The 24,838-nt window shown below is 36.0% G+C and overlaps 2 protein-coding genes across 2 annotated transcripts; one reads left to right on the top strand and one right to left on the bottom strand.

Annotated features, from left to right (window-relative positions):
* Positions 1-9,419: 9,419 nt before the first annotated feature.
* LOC113354016 (uncharacterized mitochondrial protein AtMg00810-like) lies at positions 9,420-10,123 on the bottom strand. Its single transcript, XM_026597497.1, has 2 exons — positions 9,763-10,123; positions 9,420-9,709 (listed from the first exon to the last, which is right to left on the bottom strand). The coding sequence occupies exons 1-2, from the start codon at positions 10,121-10,123 to the stop codon at positions 9,420-9,422; spliced, it is 651 nt and encodes a 216-aa protein (XP_026453282.1).
* Positions 10,124-20,657: 10,534 nt separating this feature from the next.
* LOC113279970 (pentatricopeptide repeat-containing protein At2g35130-like) lies at positions 20,658-24,838 on the top strand. Its single transcript, XM_026528603.1, has 7 exons — positions 20,658-21,012; positions 21,827-22,077; positions 22,175-22,424; positions 22,954-23,099; positions 23,388-23,593; positions 23,669-23,793; positions 24,086-24,838. The coding sequence occupies exons 1-7, from the start codon at positions 20,751-20,753 to the stop codon at positions 24,667-24,669; spliced, it is 1,824 nt and encodes a 607-aa protein (XP_026384388.1). The 5' UTR covers positions 20,658-20,750; the 3' UTR covers positions 24,670-24,838.

The raw sequence follows: 24,838 nt of genomic DNA, 5'->3' as shown, positions 1-24,838 counted from the left end.
TATACATATTGATTGTACAAGAATTTGTCTATATAGGTTCACGAATGAAAAATATTGGTGGTGTACTAGGCACCCCCTCCTTTTCAATTGGTATCAAAGAAGGAAAACACTATGAATACCTAATAATTATGTGTTTGTAGCAGTCAAACCTATAGACATTAATTTGAACTTGTGTCAACCAAGTTAAATTTACGTACCACCAGGATATGTTGGAACTAATGACGTACTTATGATGGAAAATTCCTATGTGTTTCTTATTACAAGCCGATGATTTCAATACATGGGTGAAGATCGTCAAGGGTTGCAATCGTCCAACAATTATTATTGGTGGTACAACCACGTTTAAGGAAAATGACGAATATGACGTTGCTGAGAGTAGCACAGCAAAGCAAAATTCTGATGGGCTTAATGCAGTTATTCATGTCATAATCCTAGATCTCCAACATCATGTAACTACATATAAAACTTCGAAAGAATCTTGGGATACCATGGAAATCGTGTTCGAAAGGGATACCGAAAAAACAACACAAGGCTTCAAAGCCTAACATCTGACTGGGAAAACCTTCGCATGTCTGATGATGACACCTTTGATGAATTTAACCAAAAACTTCCTTTGATAGTTAATTTCTCGCATTTGTTAGGAACAACTATTCCAGAGAATGATATTGTGTGAAAACTTCTCGGGTCTCTACCATCAAGATACGAGTCTAAAAAATATGTCATCATGGAAGCAAATGATCTTCCAAAACTATAAGGAGAAATCTAGTTGGTAAGTAACTTTTTTGTTGATATTGAGCAGCAATCTGAAAAGGAGATAGGTATTTCTCTTAAATCCGTGAACAATACTACTTTCTCTAAGAGTAAATCTAGTGCGTAAAATAATAAGGATGATAATTCACGATAATTTAGAAAAATCTTGAGAAAAAAGAAAAATAAGATACATCATCTCCTTATCATAACTCACGTACTTGTGATATTTATGATATTGAATGCTTGAATTCTTTTGGTTTCAATTATTTATCATTTGTATTCCCTAGTAGAGACTACAAGAAAACAACCATTATAGCTTTTGGTGATATGCCTGATGATCATTGTCAAGAGTGTAAGAAATACAATGTTGCTTATGTTGCTGGAAAATCTTATCAGGTCAAAGATTCTAGCTCTGAAAAAGGAGTGTTCCATGAAGATCCGGTTGTTAATAAACATTTAAAGAATGTCATTAGAAACTTTTAGAAACTGAAAGCTCTTTATTCAATAAGAAAATTCAATATGATAGACTTCATCTCAATTATTTTTCCAAGTAAAAATTTTCCTCCTATTGTCCACGACCCAAAAACTATGCTTCTTCACAAATTTCATGCTTCCATATATGCTTTCCAAGACTAAGTCGAATTTTTCTTCTTTATAACATATAAAACCGACGCAACTGGGAAATATCTTTAATGATTTTGCCCATATATGATTAGAGTTTTTACACAATCTCCATGTTTTTTCTGAAAGAAGATCTTGATTGAAGCAACATATATCTCTCAAACCCATTCCTCCAAGAGATTTATTTCCATAGACCTTTATCCATTATGTTACCATGTCGATTTCCTTGATTGTAAAATCTTGTAACTTAGATATACCCATTTGTTTGACCATTATTGACCTACCTGTCTGATTCATAAAATTTTCATTCCATATTGTAAGCTTTGTCTTCATACCATCTACTAGATTTGAGAAAGAAGTAGTCCTTTTTATTATATGTATACCGAGATATTTTCATCCAAAGTCATCGTTTTCATCTTTAATCTTTTCAGCAATAATCTATGATGTCTTGGATGTAAGTATTTAGTAGAGAATGCAACGGATTTTTAGAGATTGATCTGTTGACCTGATGTTTCACTAAATTACAAATGACTTGAAGAATATTATTAACATTGTGGATATATCCTTTTGCAAAGAGCAAGCAGTCATCATCAAATAAAAAATGTGTTACTTGAGGTGCATTCTTTCCAATCTTGATACCTGAAATTTATAAGGATTGTTCGTCTTGTGCTAGAGATTTTGTGAAGATCTCCGTAGTGAGAAGAAAGAGGTATGATGAGATTGGATCACCATGTCATATATTTCTTGTCGGTTTAGATGGTTTGCAAGGTGATCCATTCAACAAAACTTTAATTTCAGAAGTACTTATGCTTTCTTGTATGAGACTACACTATTTGTCATTAAAACCAAATATTTTCATGATATTGTCTAAAACAGACCATTCGACACGATCGAATTCCTTTGACATATCAAGCTTCATAGTCATACATACTTTCTTTATTTTCTTCCTCTTCATGCAGTGAATTAGATCATGAGCTAGAGTAATTTTATCAGAAATTTTTCGCCCAGGAACATATGTTGATGGCATTGAGGATGTCATATGTTTAGAAGCGACTTTAAAATTGAGGTCAGAATTTTAGATTTTAGCTAATATGTGGATTTACATTGAGCTATTGGCCTATAATCCCCTGGAGCTTGAGAAAAGTGATTTTTTGGAATCATATACATAGGTTTGTTTTGTTCATTTTCTTCAATATTCTTCTTGACTCAAAAAATCTTTGTATCGTTTGAATGACATGTTATTTGATATTAGACTGGTGAGTTTCAAAAAAACAAATCGGTGAAAAGCCATCCAGACTCGACGCCTTCCATGGTTGAATGCTCTTCAAAGTTGTATATATTTCTGCTTCGATTGCGATTCTGGTTAGTGCATCATTATCATCATCACTGATACAATTTGCTATCAGGTGTAAAATATTATTATTTTCTTAGAGATGAGAAGTACTCATGATTTCCTTGACGTGAAAATTCAAAATATTTTCTAAAATTTTTTTACCATTACACCAGCTTCCGTCCTTCCTTTTAAGAGACTCAATTGGATTACATGACCTTTTTATGTTAGCCTGCACATGAAGATGTTTTGTGTTATTATCATCTTTGATAAAGAATGTATCTCCATATTTATTCCTTTACAATTCATCCTCCCTCACATGTCATTCGTTTAGTAAAGAATTTGATGTTGGCGAGTTTCAAACTCAAGTCACTGGTATTATCACCCAATGACTTTACCATTGTATTACTGTGACACTGACAAAACTCATTTACAATAGGACTCAAACATGCATGCTCTAGTGCATTATAAACAACCCACTACATTGGCCAAATTTGGTTAGTAAACCCATGACCCATAAATACCTAAGTTACGCTCCAGCCATTGAGCTAGTTTCTTATTTTTATTGATAAAAAAAAATAAAAATGTCATTGAGCTAGTTTCTTATTATCTGCCGATGAGTTGGCTTGTTGTAGCATTAAGGGTTTTTGTTGTAGATATTTTAGTTTATCTTGAATATTTATGAGAGTATGCATGTTCCAATGAGATAAAGCTCTTATTGTTTCAGCTAGCTTCTGGTCTAGACTATATGCAGCGGACCCATTGAAGTGTTAATCATGAGAATGCAATCTAATTTTTTCAAGAATCTCCTCTCAACCACACCCAAAAAATTTCCAGTTCTTGAAATCCATGCAAATCATTAAGATAAACTCAATAGATATATGACAATGATTTAGTCCTACAAATGGAATATGTTTAAGATAAGAGTCTGGGTAGTGTAAAATCCAATCATAATTGATGAGTGGTCATATATGTTAGAGCACTGCTCGGTCGAACTCGAAAGCGTTGCTATCTCAAGCTTGTTTGTCAAGTTTAGTTGTCAAAACTATAAGTCTTGATTTCTAGTCTACTTATAGTTATGTCTCGGATTACGATAGAATGTGTAGTTGAGCTTTAAACTTCACGGCGTTCATCGATTGAAGATGAAGAACTACTAAGGGGATCTTGTGGAACTTCATTAACAAAAGGTATGTGGAGACTTGAACTCATCTATCACTCAAAAGTCTATTTTTATTCTATATCCTATTGAGACAAAAGTTGTATAGCTATATACTCTTTAATTTATACACATTTGATATTTCGAGCTGAGTTTAACTCGCTTACATATTTCTCGAAATATATGTTGGTAAGCTTTCGATTTAACCAAGTTCATCTTTTATTCTTGTCGAAAGTCAAAAGATGATCATGTGAAAATCACCTGGCAACATCTTACATGATCTGTGTGAGACAATTATTTGATGTAAACTCGGAATGTTTCGTATTGATCATTTGATCACTTGAAAATTGCTTTAAAGATAATAGTTTGTGTGATACAGGTATTCCCGTCTTCTAAGAATGTTTCAATAATTAAAATGGAAGTTTAGAACAACTAACCATTGATTGGATATAGCACAGTATGCGTACTTGTATGCTAACTTTTGCAAGTATATTCCAAGTCCGGGAAGTTAGTATGCATACCCGTATGCGTACTGATTCAACAGTTGAAGTCCGGGAACCATAGTATGCATACCCGTATGTGTACTGATTTCAACTGAGGTCGGTCATGAACGACAGTACGCGTACCCGTTTGCGTACTGGCAAACAAGACCAGGCCTGAAACTCTAGTTATACGTACCCGTTTGCATACCTGAGTGGGTTAAGTTCTAAAATCGGTTTATTCATTAACAAATACATTTATATAATAAGGAGTGCAATCTTTGCAAACCGTGGTTATAATGTTCATGAATTGATTCGAATGAATCAAAATCGATTTTGCTTCAATTGTGTCTTGTATACTTCTATGAGAATATAAACAATTGAACAACTCTATAACTAGTTTCATTTGACTCATTTGAACTAGTTGTGATTAAGATGAACAAGGTTGATATGAAAGTGTTCATATGGCTAACTTCGGTTAACTATTATTGATCCAACTAAGTGTACACGTTTAGGTACGGTTACCCATATCTAAATATAGGTACATTTCATTCGTATGTAACAAGCTAAGACAATCTAACGGTTGAAAGATATTAGCTTGAATCTAATCAGGTTTTCATCCAACGGTGAATATTGAATGCTTACCAAGGTAACATTGATTGCAAACCCTGATTTGAAAACTATATAAAGGAGAACTCTAGCAACTGGGAAACCTAATCCCCACACCTCATGTGTGATACTAGTTGCGACTAGAGTCGATTCTCCTTTAACCTAGGTTTTTCTAAAACTATTATAGATTAATGACTTAAAGACTTCATTGGGATTCTGAAGCCAAACCCAACTATTTTCTCCGTGGTTGCGTATTCTGATCTTACTTTGTTCTATCTTATTGAGTACTATCTTCTCTAAGATTTTCTCGAGATTCAATCTCCGATAGGTAAGATAAAAAGTAATCACAAATTTCTTCGTCTCATTCTTTGTGATTCCACAATATCTTGTTCTGCTACCATACTGTTAAGATTATTTTGAGGTAATTGATATTACTAGGATGTATTTCGGGAATATAAGTCTGGTGTATCAATTGGTTCATGTTCACCTTGATTTATCAAAAGACTGAACAAAAACTCGTAGGTATTTCTGTCGGAGACAAATTTATCTATCCAATAGACTTTTCTTTGTGAGACAGATTTGTTTATCAAGTCTTTGACTTTGGTTCGTAGTAACTCTTAGTTGTGGGTGAGATCAGCTAAGGAAATCAAGTTCGTAGAGTCCTGTTAGGATTCAGAGGCGTAAGGAACGCGACTGTACCTTAAACAATGTGAGATTGGTTATGACTCAACTACATTCCAGTATGAAGTTAACTTATAGTAGTCTAGAGTCTGTAGCATATTAATACAGTGTGGTGTTCAAATCTGGACTAGGTCCTGAGGTTTTTCTGCATTTCCGTTTCCTCGTTAACAAAATTTCTGGAGTCTGTGTTATTTCTTTTCCGCATTATATTTTCTATATAATTGAAATATCACAGGTTGTGTGTAGTTCAATCAATTGGTAAATCCAACCTTTGGTTGTTGATTGAAATTGATTGACACTTGAACATTGGTCTTTGGTACCGTTCAAGTTGTTTCTCATAATAATCACGCTCGCGGATTTTTATCTGTTTGATTTACTGATTACATTGGGAAACAGAGATATAACTCTTGAATGTATTTTGTTTGATTGAGTCTGACTATTTAGTTGATTCTCTTGGAAATATATTGAAGTTAGTTCATACAAATTGTCTAAACGAAATATTGGGTGTGGTTGTTAGACCCTTGCTTTTTCAATATAATCTTGATATTTTCTTACATGTTTCATGTTTATTACTGGTCCATGTGAATGGATCACCATGAAAACCCAAGTCACATAATTAGTACCGTGGATAAGTTGTGCAATTTTTGAAGACTTAGGAGAAGATCCAGAGTTGTTAGCTCTTTCTTCATCATACAAAGTAATATTCAGGTCCTCTATGAGAACCCACAGGGAAGTAATATCTTAAGAGTCACAAAGTGAAACCAAAAGTAATGATGAGATAAGCGATGATTTCTCTAGTAATGTCTATTGAGCCCCGAATTCATTGGTACCCAACTGAATACAGTGTAGATTGCCTGCCTTATGGGATTGTGTTTCCCCAGGGATGTGAATCTCCAAATTTTAGGGAAAATTTTTCCTGGTATTTGGATGATTTGCAGCACAATGTAAATGTGTAAATAGAGGAGTGTTTGCAGCAAGATGGACCATCAGGAATCGTGCATGAGTTGTTGGTTGATTCTCCAGTTGAGCGTCTTATGCAATTTTTCAATCAACCAAAGCCCTCTCCAATCAATCAGGATACCAGTAATCCTTTCCTGGTGCATGGAGCAGGAGTTGAGGGTGGTGGAGTTAGACATCTAGCCAATGAAGAGAATGGTGAAACTAGTAATCCTCCTGTGAATGTTGATATGAGTGATGTTGATGCTTCGGAAGAACTTTCCCCAACTGTTAAGCCTCGTACGGCGATATGGTTCTAAAGATGATGACTGGATCTTGTACGCTTATCATCCAAGGTATGGGCCATTCCAAGTGCATGAGGGTGTCGCCATTGTTGCTGATAATTTTCTTGTCTCCGGCTTGAGTAGGATTGGATTTCAATCCATCACCCTCCCCGCAGAATTTATGCTTAAAATTCGTCAGATGGATGCACAACCTTGGCGATATGATGAGCCAATGTGATTCCCAGCGATGGATTCCCTTTGTACCGCAATATGAAGTATTGGACGAGCTATGAATGCCACCACCGGCCACCGATCCTGCTGCTGATCCAACTCAGCCAGGAGGCAGTTCTGCCAATGGTAAGCCAACGACTGTTGAACCTGAACAGGCTAGTCATGGCATGGGAGATGGACCAGGAAAAGTCTTTCCTAATGGTGAACAACAGACTCCACCACCGGTGATGCGGTCTCCAATGCCTTCTATGCGTATGACTTGGAGTCGGACTCGGAGCGTCAGTCAGGGGACCCGGAGCAAGACTCGTTAGCAGAAGAAGTAAGTGAATTTTGTGACCTTCCTTCTCTAATTCCTGTAATCTTATGATTATAAGAAATATTTTGTAGTTGGTAAGATGATAGAGAAGAAGGAGATATGTTATTTGATTTTTTTTAAATTGTTTTGAATGATTTGGATATTGTTTAATTCGTTATTGTTTAGTTGTTGAACTCTGTAAGAATGATTGTAGTAGTTGTGGATGGTTGAAATATCATTTGTTTGGTTTGAAAGGATTTATATGGGTTGTGATACATATTTCCTGGTAATGCACTGCTCAGAATTCATTAGAATGTTAATTTTGATTACCCCTTTTAAATTATTGAGAGAGGCAGTGAATTGGAAGAGCAGGTAAATTGGTGGGTGATAGTGATCAGAGATTTGATTGCATAGATGGGTCTTGAGATAGAACTCAGGGTTTCTAGTGATGTTGATGGTTTTGTTAAAGTTGGTTCTAGAATGAGGAGTTCTGTTTAGTATGTGTATAGAAACATCCAGGAAATTTCTGAGAGTGTGATTGGTGCTGACAGTATTGATGTTTGGGGTGATTGAGGTGGTATTGGTGATGTTTATGTTGTTCTTTGTCTCTGTAAGCTCTGTAATATTTGTGATACCTGTAATTTCCGGGGATTTTAAGATTGTTTTTGTGATTTGTGAGGTGCCTGTGAGATTTCCAAATGATGAGTTGAAGCAGTTGCAATGGCATTATTGATTTAGGTGATTTAGGTGGGAGTAATCCATAATGAGAAGGATAAATAACTAGTAGTTGGGTTTGGTAAACGAAATCATGGAGAGCAAAGGAGAAAGGAAAGTTCAGAGGAGAAATTCCGTCATAGAGGCAAGAAAATCCGGCTAGAAAAGACCGTTAGAGCACTAGACGACAGGGATAACGACTTGAGAAAACATGAGAAGAAGAAGATCAGGTGGCTGAGAAGGTAAGACTCATTTGGAATACAGAGAGAAAGAGTCGTACATCATGAGAGGGATTATTTTGATTGTACTAGAAAAATAAAATAAAATGTAACAAAGAAAATCAAATCAATCTAGTGATGGAATACAAAAAAAATTAAAAAATACTTATATCCTGAGTTAAAATAGATTGTCGAATCATGAAAATGACGGAACACGAGAAAAACTGAAAACTACTATAGTTAGTCAAAATAGAGCTCTGTTACTTTTTTTTCGGTCCTGCTAAAGACCTATACTAATTTGCTACTATTTTATTACCCAAAACGTCTACCCCGGTATGGCTAAGAAATTATCGAGTAATAACTTTTACCTTGATCCAGTCCAGTACCCCGTCCAGTATGTATATGTTCCTATTTTAAAGTGTATGAATCAGTCGCGCTCAAAACATTTCCAATCCCTCTCTTTGAATCGTCCACCTCTTCTAAAAGTTCTCTTAACCCTAACTCTGTAGAAAAAACCCCATTTTCCATCACTATTTTTTAACCTTAACAAATTTTTGTTCCCCCGTATAAAGATTACAATAATCTCATGGATTATTTCAATAAACTACTATATGAGATTGCATTAGAGATCTTAAGCCGTGTAACTTGGTTCTTGATTGTAAATCAGTCTGCAAATTTTGGAGAAATATTGTTTCTAATGATCCATCTGACAAGAGTATTCATGGAATCGAGATTTCTATGTATTGATTGTGTATCAATTACAATGAAGCATTGCTTCTTATATACAGGCTATACAATACTAAAAAGGGAAACAAGTATATTACAGAATATGAAGAAAACAAAGAAACTAATATATACTGAATATCTTCAGTATATCCTAGAGTAATGTAAATGAATGTGCAAAGATATGCACATTACTCTAGAATGATAGCATGATTCTAGAGTAATGGTCTACAAGACATATTGTTTGGAACTTAGAAACTGAAGTCGATTAGAGGGATGTATTTTCGTGAACAATCTGCAATCTGTAATTCTGAAGTAGCATAATGCAGCCCAATAGTCTATTTCTTGTAATGATGTCTAACAAAGTGACAATCAATTTTAAAGTGTTTTGTTCATTCATGAAAGACATCATTGTGTGCTATATGAATAACATCCTTTTTATCACAAAATAATGGAGTAGGCCCTGAAATATGAACTCCCATGCCATCAACAAGCCACCGTAGCCAGACAATCTCCGATGTAGTATGAGATAAAGCTCGATATTCTGCCTTAGCACTTGAACGAGAAACAACAAATTGTTTCTTACTACGCCAGGAAATTAGAGAATTACCAAGGAACATACAATATCCAACAGTTGATCGACGATCAGTTACATCACCAGCCCAATCAGAATTGGAGTATCCTTCAGTTTTAAATCAGATGTTGAAGAAAAATGTAGTCCTTGATGTAATGTACCTTTGAGATAACGCAGGATTCGAAGAACAACTGCATAATGTGTCGAACGTGGAGCTGACATAAATTGACTCACAACATGCACTGCATGGCTAATATCTGGACGTGTGATAGTCAAATAATTAAGACTACCCACTAGTTGTCGATATAACGTAGGATTAGATAAAATCTTTCCATCTGTAGAATTATACTTAACATTTACCTCAAGAGGAGTATCGACTGCTTTATTATCTGTCAATCTTGCACGATGAATAATGTCAGTAGCATACTTCACCTGAGATACAAAATATCCTTTTGATGATCGATCAACTTCAATACCGAGAAAATATCTTAGATGGCCAAGATCTATCATTTGAAAAGACATACTTAACTGTGATTTCAGAGCATTGATTCCTTCCAAATAACTCCCAGTAATAACCATGTCATCAACGTAGAGAAGAAAAAGAACAATCCCTTATCTGACCTTTTAAGGAACATGGAAGAGTCATATGCACTTTCAGTGAATCCATATTGAGTAACAACACTGCTGAACTTCTCAAACCAAGCACGAGGTGCTTGTTTGAGACCATATAACGCTCGACGAAGCTTACAGACTTGATATGGGTAATGAGGCAATCCTGGAGGTGGCTGCATGTATACTTCTTCTTCAAGGTCTCCATGGAGGAAGGCATTTGTAACATCCATTTGGTGAAGATCCCATCCACGAGCAGGAGCAACAGCAAGAAGAGTACGAATTGTTATCATACGAGCTACTGGTGCAAATGTTTCCTCATAATCAATACCATATTCCTGAGTATAACCTTTAGAAACAAGGCGAGATTTATAGCATTCGGTTGATCCATCAGCTCTTGTATTAATCTTATACACCCATCTGCATCTTACTACAGATTTTCCAGGTGGTAAATCTACCATGTCATATGTTCCAGCTTCGTCAAGAGAAATTAATTCTTCATTCATTGAGTGTTGCAATTCTGGAATTGTTGATGCTTCCTTGTAACTCTTAGGTTCATTTAAGGATAAAATAGTTGAGAGATAACAATGATAATCAGAATACTTAGCTGGTGGACGCCTTTCTCGAGGAGCTAAAGTAATCTCTTCAGGTGCAGGATCCTGTTCTGGAGAATCAGTATCAATATGAGATGCAGAGTGGTTCGACGAAGATTCAGGTATATCTAGAGTATCTGGAATGGAGGATTGATGACTTTCTGGTGGTATACTGGTCTCAGGAATAGGGGTGTCAGAGACGGGTTCTAATGGAAGCGACTTAATATCAAAAGGATCTTGATACGAGAAATTTTCAGATGACTTACTTCTTGGAGGGGAAAAGTATGGTATTTTCTCCCAAAATATTACATGACGCGAGACACGAAGTCTTTGACTTGCTGGATCATAAAAACGATACCCTGTTTTTTCAATCCCATATCCTTGAAATACACAGATTGAGTTCTTTTTAATGAGTTTGTTGCATTCCCGTTCTGGAAGAAGAACAAAACATGTTGAACCAAAAACACGAAGCTCTGAATAATTAGGTATTTCACCATAGAGACGTTCATATGGAGATATACCACCTATAACAGCTGTTGGGATATGATTTATTGTGTATACGGCAGTAAGGACAGACTCCCCCCAAAAATTAGAGGGAAATGATGCAGAAAGTAACTGATATCTAGAGTTTCTATTGTGTGACGATGTTTGCGTTCTGCAACATCGTTTTGTTCAGGGGTTTCTGTGCAAGACAATTGAAGAAGGGTACCCTCAGACTTGAGAAATTCTTTAAATGGATTTGATATATATTCCCCCCATTGATCAGCATGGAAGGTTTTAATAGTTTTTGTAAATTGGGTTTTGACCATGGTAGAGAACTCAGTATATATTTTTAAGAAATCTGACCTTGAACTGAATAGATATATCCAAGTATACCTTGTGTAGTCATCGATAAAGATCACATAATATAAAGACCCTCCTTTGGAAACAATAGGTGATTTTCCTCAAACATCGGAATGAACAAGATCAAATGGTGCAGCGGAAAAAGTTGTACTTCTATTAAAAGGTAGTATCGGTTGTTTATCTAGCTTACAAGTAATGCAACAAGGTTATTTATCTAGTTGAGTTGATCCTAACAGACCTTTATAATCATGTAACTAAGACGAGAGAATGAAATATGACCTAACCTAGAATGTCAAGACATGAATGGGGAAGTGGTGGATGGTGATGTAGAGGTTGAAACAGCAAAAACTTGGTTTCTTGATTGTGGAGGGATGATGAGCATCTCTAGGAGGTATAGTCGACCCACTTTACGGCCTATCCCAACTAGATTCTCCGTCCTTGGATCCTGTATAACATAACCAGAAGAAAAGAAGTTAATTTTAAACCCTTGATCACATAGTTGACCGATAGAGATAAGATTCATGGTAATCTTAGGAACTAGAAGTACATCAGGGATACACAATTTGTTGGAAGATTTAACCAATCCAATATGACTTGCAGTTAGTTCAGACCCATCGGCAGTATGAATTTTAGGAGTTATTATTGGATGCAAACTCTCAAAGAACTGAGGATTAAAATTCATATGGTTGGAAGAACTTGAGTCGAGAAACCATTAAGTTGAGAAAATACCTGTAGGAATTGCAAATGCAGAAGTTATTGTGGGATTATTACCAATTGATATAGCTTGTTTGATCATCGCCTGAATATCAGCTAGAGACGGTTCATGTTTCTTTTCTATCTCAAGATGAGATACGTGTTGTAGTGAATCTTGTTGGTGTATTTGTATTAAAGTTCCTCCTCTTTTCACACATGTTTCTGGATGTTGGTGATGTGCAGTTGTTCACGGTATGTCCAAAATCCTTGCAGTAGTTACATTGATAAGGAGACACGGCTTGTGATGTTGATGAGTTTTTTTGGAGATTATAGTTTGGTCCATCAAACTTGGTGGTGATAGGTTGAGAGTCTTCTCGAGACATGGTGGATGGAAAAAGATATCACGGGTAGAAAAAAAAGATCAAGGATACGAGGGGTACACATGAGTGATGTGGAAGGTTTCAAATTTTGATAAGAAATCTGACTATTGGTTGTTTGCAGCGGAAGGTTGGATCTTGTTTGGCTCTGATGCCATGACAAGAGTAGTCATGGAATTGAGATTTCTATGTATTGATTGTGTATCAATTACAATGAAGCACTGCTTCTTATATACATGCTATACAATACTAAAAAGGGAAACAAGTATATTACAGAAAATGAAGAAAACAAAGAAACTAATATATACTGAATATCTTCAGTATATCCTAGAGTAATGAAAATGAATGTGCAAAGATATGCACATTACTCTAGAATGATAACATGATTGTTAACACCATCATTCTCCCAGATGCACTTACATCTACAGCTGAGGATAATTCTCGTAAGTTGGGTTTTCTTTCTTTCGATGAGGATGGAAATTTTCAGTGTTTTGAATTTAGTAAGAATCATGATGTAACAACACCCATTGATAGAATTAGAAAATTTAATTCAACAACAAATTTTGGGGGTCGCATTGTTGGTTCCTGTAACCCTGAAAGATCTGTTTGTATTTGTAACTTTTTCACCAAAGATTATGTTGTGCTTCCAGAAATCAAGTCAGGCATGTTTGATGAATATGATGAGTATATTTGTTGGTCATTCGGATTTGGTAACGTTTCTGCAACAAATGAGTTCAAAGTTGTGGGAATATATGTGTCGCGGTCCAAGTATTTAGAAGTCCACCATATACACTCCAGGCAGTGGCAATGGATGGAGAGACCTTGGAAGAAAGTTCAGTTTGAATTCAGTCTTATGCATCACTATGAACATGGTAGCTTTGCCAGCGATGAAGTCAGTTCAGAAAGACGTAATTCACCTTTCAAGCAGTTACAGGAGTTTCCCAACCTTGGATACCTACTTATAAACTGGTAATCTTCATTGAGTTTTGGTAGTAACATTCACATCATTATGTAGATTTATGGGTTTCATTAACAAGTAACCTTCATGTGAACCTAATGTTACTGACACTTTGTGATTGATAATAATATATATAAAAATTACTTTTATTCTGTTTCTATATCATCAATCCAACTATATGCGTAGGTTTTCTATTTTGGGTTAAGCTATATTGCTTTGTAAATTGTGCATTTTGTTAGTGACCCGATCTTGTTTCAGTGGGTTGATGTCCACTGTAGTGACTTATTTTGTTTATACATGGGAGTCGAATAAGCATATGCAGGCAAAATCATAATATTGAATAGGCAACTATACTAAAGTTTGTCTTCACCGACCGATAAATTTCATTAGAACAGTTAGTCAATCAGGTGCAGTTCTCTGTGATAATTAACAGTCTCTACGTTTTTCTCCTGTCATTGACTACAACCAACCTAATTCAACAAGCTAATTTTCCACCTCCATGGGAAGGATAATGAGCCAGTTACCTTGCAGGTGACAACCAGGATTCAGAACAATGATTACATTGGCAGCTTCCTCCAAATGGATGAGTTTGCACTTAAATTGTGGTTATTCACACACTTTATGCCTACTTCCACAGTTACATCAGTTGTCAATTTTTCATTTGTTCAACTCTGATACAGTTAGATCTCAAGTTGCATCATTTCAGTCTGATGAATAGCGTCCATATGTATCTAATCTTTATTTAGTAGCCAACACTATCTTAGGAATTAGCTCCGTAAACAGTAACTACTGCTAATATTATTGATTGATGTCTCATTCCTTATACGTCAATACCATTTTTGTTTTCCCTATCGTTGGTATCATTGTCCATGCTTTGCTCGTTTTTTTATCAAAGTCAGCTCGCACTTGAAAAGCATTTGAATCTCTCTGACGAGATACACAGTGACAAGCTTTCACTATTTTAAAACTGTAGGTCGTTATTGACCTGCATACAAAGCCTTTGTTACTTCTGTAAAGAATCCTGTACTCAACAGTATTATCAGATGGCCATGCTTTGCTTGTTTTTATTGATGGCCAGCTCTCAGGTTATACTAGCAAATACAAACTGTTCATTTAAGGTGAGCATGCCTTGTTTTCTTAATACTGAATCTCCCTTCAAAACTCTTAAAATATGAAACAGGAACTACACTCCATTAGTTTTCATGAGTCATGACCAGGAAAATAATTTCCAGAAGAAGACAAATCTCTTTGAGAGAAAAACAGAGAGAAGATCAAGAATATGAGAAACGGCAAGAGAGATTCTATTGATGGGCAACAACCATATTACATATCAGAGTATTCTTTATATACAATCATGGGAAAATCCTAAATACCTAGTTGGGCCGCACATCTATGGGCCATAGGCCCTACAACACTCCCCCTTGTGCGGTCCAATGGAACTTCATACGCAGTGCTTCACATATAGTGTTTCGAATGTAATTCTTCAAATGTCGTCCTCTCCTTGATGACTTGTGACGAAATCAATCGCCTCATTAAGACTTTGACAAGGAAAAACCCAGTGGGGTAAAACCTTGGTAAAACTCTTCACATGTAGTATTTCACATGCTATCTCGTACTTTAATGTAGTTCATCACATGCAATACGATTTTCAAAGATCGATGAGTCTAAGTTAATTGCCTCGCTAAAACTTCGCCAGGGAAACCCAGAGGGAGAAAACCCGAACGAAAGAAAAAGTGTACAACATTAAGCAAACTTAGAACATAGTTGGACTCGAATATGTTGCCTCATTAAAACCTTGACAAGGAAAACCCAGTGGGATAAAACCTTGGAGAAGGGAAAAGAGTACAACGTGACAGATGCAAGTAAAGGTGATCTGTTGCAGATGATCACTTTGTTCCATTGAAGTTGACTAGTTGCTTCACAACTCCTAAGGCAGAAAATCCTTGTGGGAAAGACAGTAGCCTTAGTTGGGAAATTACTTCCCGGTGTTTGTTGTTGTCTCATTAAAAATCTTGCCGAGCAACAAAACCCTGTGGGAAAAAGTAACCTCGGTGAAGGAAAAGAGTTCAACACACCATTAGATCCTCCCCCTGACGTCAGACAATTTTCATTAGTCTAATGCAGTCAAAAGGAGTTTATCACACTTTACTTTGGTGACTTGAATGTTTATAAGACCCTGTTGTTGATTCTGGAAGTTACGTTGATTAACGGACTATCGCATTTTATTTCTTTGATTCAGATATTTTCAGTAATATCAACGCGATCTTTATGTCTTCAACGTTCAACATACTTGATGTATTTAGCGTTGTCTCGCTAAAAACCTTGTCGAGTAAGAAAACCCTTTGGGAAAAACTATTCTCGATCGAAGGGAAAAAGAGTACAACACAACTTCGATTTCGAAGTAAATTATGTCGACATCATATCCTTGGATCCTCCCCCTGATGTCAGCATCTCCCCTTGATTACTTTCAGAGTTTTTCCAGACTGTTCCTTTAGTCATGTACTTTTCGAAACTGAATATCGGTAATGACTTAGAAAATAGTCTACCATATCTCCCCCTGATTGCTTTCCTTGGAGAAGATATTATTGTTCCTTCATAATCAACAACCTTTGGATTGTAGTTCCTCTAGCATTCCATTTTTATGTATTTTTAGGGATAATACAAATTTATGTCAATGGTTACTTTTAAGTACATGATTACATTCACTATACTATTTCAATAACGTTGCGTTGGCGTTGAGCTATATCTAGCTAACAAATTCACTGATGATGTAAAATTTAATCGAGTACGTTATTATACTAAGTACAACAATGCGTCTATTGTACTTAGATATGGGAATTTCATCTCCCAACACATGTTCGTTATCTTTCTGTAGACGAAATGGTCACTTACTTACATTTGGGCCTCGACTAATCATGGGAGTGCTATCAGGATGCATGTCTTTGTTAAATTTCCTGACAATTTTAGACAAATGCAAACTGGTGGAATAATATACCACAAGTTCAGTATTCGGTCGATCTTTCCCCAGACTTTTCATCTCAAATTCGGATTTTAAATAGCTTTTAAGGTCTCTTATTACATCAAGAGTACCCATCATGTCTGTACCATCGACATACATAGATACAATTCCCAATCAAGAACTTTCTTGTGAATACGCAGTGAAAATAACTTACTTTTCTATCCCCTCCAAATCAAATAGTCACTTAGACGGGTATACCACATCCGTCTGATTGCTTCTATCGATAAGTGAGCGTTTTATCTAACTGTAAACGCACTCTGTGGTTTAGAGTCACTTGATTTGGGTAAAAAAAGTCTATCAAGTACTTTTATAAATATCTTCTATCTCTTGATTCTTTCAGAGATATGTAACAACCACATATGTTTCATTTCAAGTCCTTTTGAAATTACCAAGCTAACTGAGTAGCAGAACACTATGAAGTTCATTACAAGAGAACAATTCCAGGGCTTTGTGAGAAACCTCGCGCCACAAGGAGAGTCTTTATCCTTTAATATTTCTTTCTTCTCATTATGCTTTGTGAAAAATTAATCATGTATGTCCAATAGGCTTTACACTTGGTTGGTTAGCACTACCACACCAAATACCTGTATATTTGTCAAAGAACCAAGTTTTACCTGGATTGTATATGCCAAATATGCTATTTATTTGAAATTAATCAAAATAAAGCATGGTTCAATCTCATTGTGCTCTACTTCTGGAGAAACTATTTATGGATTATATCATCATTGTGCACACATGATCCTTCCATTGACTTATATGCATTCTCATAATACGTGAGGATTTCTTTGTTCTCTAGAATCATTTAAAACTTAGGGGCGTCCTCCAGTTTGATTCATGGACATATTCAGAGACAATCTTAAGAGATGATTTCTGATGTAAATAAGTTGTGCCTTACTCACCTACTTCCTTTCTAGGTGAGGATTGATTGAACCAAGTGGTCTCTCCAACTTCCTTTACGGAGCCACGGCCTCAACCATACTTCCACTGAGTGTAGTTGCAACACCTTAGTCTATGGTGTATATCCCGTATTGAGAATTCGTAACTTTGCAGGTAGGTTTGCAGCTGGTATGTGTGATCTCATCACTTTAGCAACATCAGTGTACATTCTGAAAATCGAATATTCTTTATCACTTCACATTTACATTTGTGGAGTAGAATAATAATGTGAGACACAGTGGAAACACACCACGACAATTCCTGTCGTTCCCTTAGAAAATACTTTTTCTTATCTCCCCCTAACGACGGGAAGACTGTCTCATTAAAGTGATAACCCGCAAATCTAGTGGTAAGAGATCTCCTGCCAAAAGTTTTAAAATGCGGATAATTGTTGGGAACTCATTTCCAACATAAATACTTAACAGTTTTGAAGACCCATCATAGTACGAGGTGGAGTCGTAATGGCACATATATAGTGCAACCAAAAATGCGTAAGAACATGAATGTCAGGCTTAAATCCAGTTACCAACTGGTACGCATAAAAGGTTGACTAATATTGGGTTCTAAAAATGATATTGTTTTTTTTTGATGTTGTAATAATGAGGTTCAAACTCTCAGACTTGTGAAGATTAAATTTAAATATTTAATAAAATTATATACAAAAATATTAACAAAGTAGGCGAGAGGTACGAGAATACAACCAAGACACTGATTCCACTATTACACATGAATTAATGATGGTAAATAATCCAAAACTCTAATTATCTTTTAAGTCCTTTATATCTTAACTCACTAATAATCAAGCAAATTCTCAAACATCAATTGTATCCCTTAAGCATAGATTATCTAAACAAAGCATAACCTATCTAATTGAATCACAACTGATTAGGAAAATTACGCAAACAATTTAAAACTCTGCAAAAGCAGTGATTGAGTGAATTATAATTAAATATTAGAGAAAATAAAATAGTTACCAATTATTCATGCGTAAATAGCTTCCTCATTGCCTTGGTTGTGGGAGAATTAGCCGCTCATCATGTTGGAAACACGCTCAAAAATCATTATTATTGCTCAAAGGGTGTTTACAAATGATGAAAAGGGAGAAATAATTCAAAGCCGGGTTTGTAACAATTATATTTGTTACAAACCAGAAAACTACGACCCTCGACAAATAAGACTGTCCTGCGACAGTAACAAATAAGACTATCACTGTAACAAATAAGACTGTCGGGCGACAGTCGCTGAAACTGTAGCAAAATAAGACTGCTCGGTGTGGGTCTTATGTTCTTCGTGTTCTTGGTGCAGCAACAGCAGAAACCGAGTTTGGGAAAACTCGAATTTCTTCTTCTCTGGCTCTCCTAAGCCCCCCAGACTCTTTAATAGTCGAGCAAATGGATTACATCCCACAGAACATTCAAATTTGGGGAGAAAATATCATGTACACAATAATGGTGCTCAACTACTTCTAAACCCCAAATAAATACATTGGAATTGAGTTGGTACAACCAATTAAATAAAATACACCATTCAATTATAGCCAATATCATATTCAAGAGAACAAAAAGCATTAAGACCAAAATTCTTAATGATTAACAATCATAATTAAATTGACTCTTTATATGATATGGACTTATCTTAAGACACAAATAAACGAAACTAGGCATGTTCTAAAAACAAATAAATAAGCCTAACAAGTATTCAATGTACAAGCCCATATTAGTGTTATAGTTACATACCTTGTTGGTTCCCCTGTATATCAACAGAACCAGAAAATATTTAGCCGTGCATGTCCCAAAAGGAAAGCAGGAACAGAACACCGGATTGGATCGGTTCTGGTAAACCGGATTGGATCGGTTCTGGTGGACCGGGGTGGGTCGGTTCGGGTGGGTTGGACCGGATATTTCCCACATGACGATTTTTCTTTCTCCTCGCACAGACTTTCGTTTCTCACAGGACACATTCAGATTCCTTTTCTCCTGGTTGATTCCCTTTCTCCTCCAAACGCCGCACCAATCAATCATATCATAAACACACGATTAAATCATTATCACTATACTATGAAGTTAAACGGATTACTATGAAATTAAACGGATTACTATTATGGGATGCCAAAATCAGTACTATGAAATTGAATGGATTAGGGATGCCAAAATCAGGGAACACAGGGAGAAAAAAAATAGATTTCCTTATGTGTGATTTGATTCCAGCTTCTTAGGGTACGAGTGGAAGAACAAAAAACAAACGGAAGTAACAAATCCAGGCTAAAATGGACCTTCCCGGATCGGAACATACGGATTTTCACTCTCCTCTTTTCCCAGGATTTTCTTCCACGACCATTAACTACGACCAAAAATCCAGATCCCAAAATCCCAAAATAATCAAAGGCATGAACCGTACCAAAAATAAATCAAAATAATCTCTAATTTCTGATTAAATTAATTTTCGCCGCACATTTAAAATACCCAAAAAAATTTATTATGTTTAACCAAAAAAAAAAAATACCCAACGTATATGCCAAAATCAAAAACAGAAAAAAAGAAAAAAAAATTGCAACTTAGTTTATCCGATTCCAAGTTGATGGAAATCATCCATGTAGAAAAAGAAAAAAAAATCAATCGGTCCCATATAGCTCTGCGGTACAACTTCGTGCGTGATAACGTATTTGAGAGAAAAACAGAGAGAAGATCAAGAATATGAGAAACGGCAAGAGAAATTCTATTGATGGGCAGCAACCATATTACATAGCAGAGTATGCTTTATATACAACCATGGGAAAATCCTGACTACCTAGTTGGGCCGCATATCTATGGGCCATAAGCCCTACAACAAAATCCATTTTTTTTTTAAAATTTAAAAAATAAATAAAACTAAAACAGTACAAAATCCAATTTCAAAATTTTTTACCCTCCCATTCATTGTTGCCAAATCAGGCAAATATGTTATATGTATCCCAGAGACAAAAAGTATTTTGTTTTGTATAAGAATATCCAGCTGCACCACAACCTCACCTCAAAGATAAGAAAATCAACAGATAACGTATAACCCAACAAAATCGTTCAACACTCTTTCTCTTGCTCTGCCTCTCAGTCTAAAAAATTGATGCATGCACTAGAGTGAATCTATGGAACTGGAAGGCATTTTCACTTGTAGATTTTCTGATTGCAACTCCCTTAAATTCTACTCCAGGAGCAGCAGCACAAGGAGGAAGACCAACTTTAGAACCAAGTGGATGATATGCTGCCGCAGCAAGAATAACAGTAGAACTACTAGGATTACTACAGTTACTGATCATGACACGCCTATTGCCAAGAGGGATTCACTTTTTATCGACAAACGGGGGAAATTAAGAAGCTTCGATCATAAGAAGTTGTCCCGGAAGAAAGGTATGCGATTAATTCGCACTTGACACTAATCTTATTTATTTTATCATGTTTCTTAATTAGTAGTAGCAAATTCAACAATTGATGCACTCTAAGAGCTGAGTTTTCTATCTTCGAGTGCAACTACTATTCATTTTCCATTCCTAGATAGGATGTTTTAGCTTAAAGGGGGAATGACTTGGGATTTGGTTTAATTCATTAAGAGCTTCTGACAGCATATCATTTAGGAGATGACATAGACAACGTCAGCAAGTGTTTATTTGGTGTATGAGCTAGGCGTCGGCTACTGGCCTAATTGGGAGCTTTTCAGTAGAAAGGCTTTGGGTTTTAGAGATAGCTTTAATAAAGCCAAAAGGCCCAAAACCTTAGAAATAATCATTGTAAAAAACAACATTTCTCATTTACAAAATAATCCAGACAAGGAAGAAAAACTAGTAACTCATACACTATAAAAATTGGATGTCTTTGCGGTCCATGGTTCGTTCTCTTCGCGATGTACTGAAAATGAAAATTATTTTTTATTTTTCTAACAGAATTATTATTTTATATAATATTTGGGACCTATTAATGTTTAAGGAGAACTTTTGGAATGCATTATATTATAGTATTATAAAATTTATTATTTTAACACTAAGAGCCGAAGTCGGGACCACAAAATTTTATTATTTTAATGAAAATATTATATTATCGAGTAACATATTAAAAATGTTTTACTGTAATCAATTATTTGGTTGAGGTTGCGCTAGATGTGAGGAACATTGATGATATATGCATGCCCATTTATCTAAGAATGTGTGTTGCTGTTTTTACATTGAAGGCGGTACACTGAGAGGAACGGGATGGAAGTACGGGAATGGGTTTGTAGATGGTGTATTCCCAGTGATGAGTCCCACCGGTCAGCAACTACTCAACTACCTGCAGAATTATAACGAAGCACAATTAGAAGATGGCATCAGTACAATCTGGAACACTCTTGATTCTCTTAGTCCAACTCACACTACATGGGATGACATTATAAATGTAATTGTTCAACTTCGTCTCAACAAACAATGGGATCCAATAATCATGGTACGGACTGTGCACATCGACCTCGTTTGTTAATTACCCAATTGTGTAATAACAAAATACAGTTCTAAGAAATGGTTTTGCTTTACCATTGTTTCAGGTGTGTGAATGGATTTTGTACAGAAGCTCTTTCCAGCCAGATATCATGTGTTATAATTTACTGATAGATTCTTACGGACAAAAATCTCATTACAAAAAGGCGGAATCGATTTACCTCCAACTTATGGATGGAAGAATAGTGCCTAATGAAGATACCTATGCACTTCTTTTGAGAGCCTATTGCTCATCAGGGTTGCTAGATAAAGCTGAAGCTGTGTTTTCTGAGATGCAAAAGTACGGGCTTCCCCCAAGTATGTATATCCTTCTCATTTTCCAGCTAATGCGTACACCTAATTTCATGTCTTCTAAATCATATGCTGATGGCAACATCCTGATCACCTACCACAAAGTGACCAACTGATTTTCTTTGTCACTTAAAAATAAGGCAAATATTTTGCAAGTCAGGTTGAGGCGTTCGTCAGGTTTGTATTCGGTGTTTTCTCACAATGCAAATGTAACAAGTTGTTTTGTTGGGGTCAAGCTTAGCTTATGGTTGTAAGCTGCATTTTGGACACTCATAGATAGAAGTAGGGCTGTGAATATCTGCAGTTCTTGAAGTCTTATGGTTTGTGAACATGCACCGCCTTTCTTGCCACTTAACCCAAACAATTTGTTGTGGACTACAATAATAAACTAGTAAACAATTTATATTTCCTTCACCAGATACGAGGCACGGCCTTAATAGAGCTAACCATCACATTATTAGCTTTAGTACTTTTTTATTTACTTACAACTGTGTTTAAATTTAATTCATGTAGAGAAATCGGCACTTTGACTCAGGTGTGGTTGTGTACAATGCTTATATTGATGGATTATTAAAAGGAAGAAACACAAAAAAGGCAGTGGAGATTTTTGAGAGGATGAAGAGAGATCGTTGCCAGCCATCTGCAGATACATATACCATGATGATTAATTTATATGGAAAGGTGTGTTGAATGTTTGATCCCTTGTTCAATTGTTTTCCTATCTGTTCAGTTTACTTCGTGTTCAAATTATCGGCATCATTTGGATGGGTGTTTTACTTGTGTAAGACAAGTGTCCGGAGAATCGTTTTTTTTTTCCCTGAGAAACCTAACGGTTTCTTGCAAAATCATTTAGCACACTGTAAATGTATGTTGCCAAGTGCTGACTACCATCAAAACCAATGCTGACTGTCTTCATATTACTTGCATTTTATTTATTTTTACCATCTTTGTTTTTTCTTCCTTTTGCAGGCTCGTAGGTCTTTTATGGCTTTAAAGGTATTCATGGAAATGGTCAGTCAAAACTGCGAGCCTAATATATGCACGTACACTGCGTTAATCAATGCATTTGCAAGGGAAGGACTCTGTGAGAAAGCAGAAGAGATATTTGAGGAGCTACAGAAAGAAGGTTATGAGCCTGATGTTTATGTTTACAACGCACTCATGGAAGCTTACAGGTACTACTTGTAATGCGTGTATATAACATGTGTTGCAATACTGTCCATGGAATGCTAATCCACTTACTCCAACAGTCGTGCAGGTTTTGCCCAGGGGGCTGCCGAAATATTCTCGCTCATGCAGTATATGGGATGTGATCCAGATAGAGCTTCATATAATATTATGGTTGATGCATATGGCAGAGCTGGTCTTCATGAGGGTAATTTTTTTTAAGCTTTATTTCTTCTAGATTGCGTCTTTTCATTTGTTAGAGATTCTCCATTCGATCTCCAGCTCACATCTCTAATGGAGGTGAAATTTTTCGGTGGTAATAACTAATAACCAAAAGTCGAGGTCGAAACTCATCAACATCCTAACTCTCGTCAGAAAAAAGGATCCCCAATTGCAGTGGCTACTTTTGTTTTGCAAGTGTTGCTAAATTGGATCTATAGGCCAACTCAAATTTCCACTTTCTTTTATCTTATCTGTATGGTGTTTCTCTTGAATTCTAGATGCCCGAGCAATATTCGAAGAACTAAAAAGACACGGAATGACCCCAACAATGAAGTCTCATATGCTACTCCTATCAGCATACTCAAAGTCCGGAAACATAGCTAAATGCGAAGAAATTGTGAACCAAATGCATAAATCCGGTCTCAAACCCGACACATATGTCTTAAACAGTATGCTTAATAGCTACGGCCGAACAGGTAATTTATCGAAAATGGAAGAGGTTTTCAAGGCAATGGAAAATGGACCGTACACAACTGACATAAGCACCTATAACATATTGATCAATGTATATGGTCGAGCAGGATTTTTGGAGAGAATGGAGGAGTTGTTTAGATCTCTTCCTAGTAAGAATTTGAAACCTGATGTGGTTACATGGACTTCAAGAATGGGAGCATACTCTAAGAAGAAACAGTACTTGAGATGTCTAGAAATATTTGAAGAAATGATTGATGCTGGATGTTATCCGGACGGAGGTACTGCGAAAGTTCTTCTGTCAGCATGTTCAAGTGATGACCAAATTCAACAGGTTACTACTGTTATCAGAACAATGCACAAGGATATGAAGACCATGTTGCCGTTATAATTTGGGATATTTGTGGATATATCTCCTATTTAATATCGTGATCGGAGATATGTGCCTTATTTGTAAAAGTAAAATAGTACTCCCTTCGTCCCGAATGCTAGTCATTTTCAAATTTTGTCCCATTAATAGTTGATTTTATATCATTTGATAGTCATGTTTACATTCGTTA

This window comes from Papaver somniferum, chromosome 1 (genome assembly GCF_003573695.1).
Source record: "Papaver somniferum cultivar HN1 chromosome 1, ASM357369v1, whole genome shotgun sequence".
NCBI lineage: Eukaryota > Viridiplantae > Streptophyta > Magnoliopsida > Ranunculales > Papaveraceae > Papaver > Papaver somniferum.
Note: the sequence above shows the minus strand (reverse complement) of the source record. Positions and strands in the feature narration are given on the sequence as shown.

What these genes read in the sequence shown, in the direction of transcription:
- LOC113354016 (XM_026597497.1), bottom strand. Translation starts at nt 10,123, where the DNA reads ATGTCTTTTCAAATGATAGATCTTGGCCATCTAAGATATTTTCTCGGT. An exon ending in AATCCTGCGTTATCTCAAAG is followed by an intron (nt 9,710 to 9,762) that starts GTACATTACATC and finishes TTAAAACTGAAG; the next exon opens with GATACTCCAATTCTGATTGG.
- LOC113279970 (XM_026528603.1), top strand. Translation starts at nt 20,751, where the DNA reads ATGGAACTGGAAGGCATTTTCACTTGTAGATTTTCTGATTGCAACTCC. An exon ending in GAAGTTGTCCCGGAAGAAAG is followed by an intron (nt 21,013 to 21,826) that starts GTATGCGATTAA and finishes TTTACATTGAAG; the next exon opens with GCGGTACACTGAGAGGAACG. An exon ending in CAGAGCTGGTCTTCATGAGG is followed by an intron (nt 23,794 to 24,085) that starts GTAATTTTTTTT and finishes CTTGAATTCTAG; the next exon opens with ATGCCCGAGCAATATTCGAA.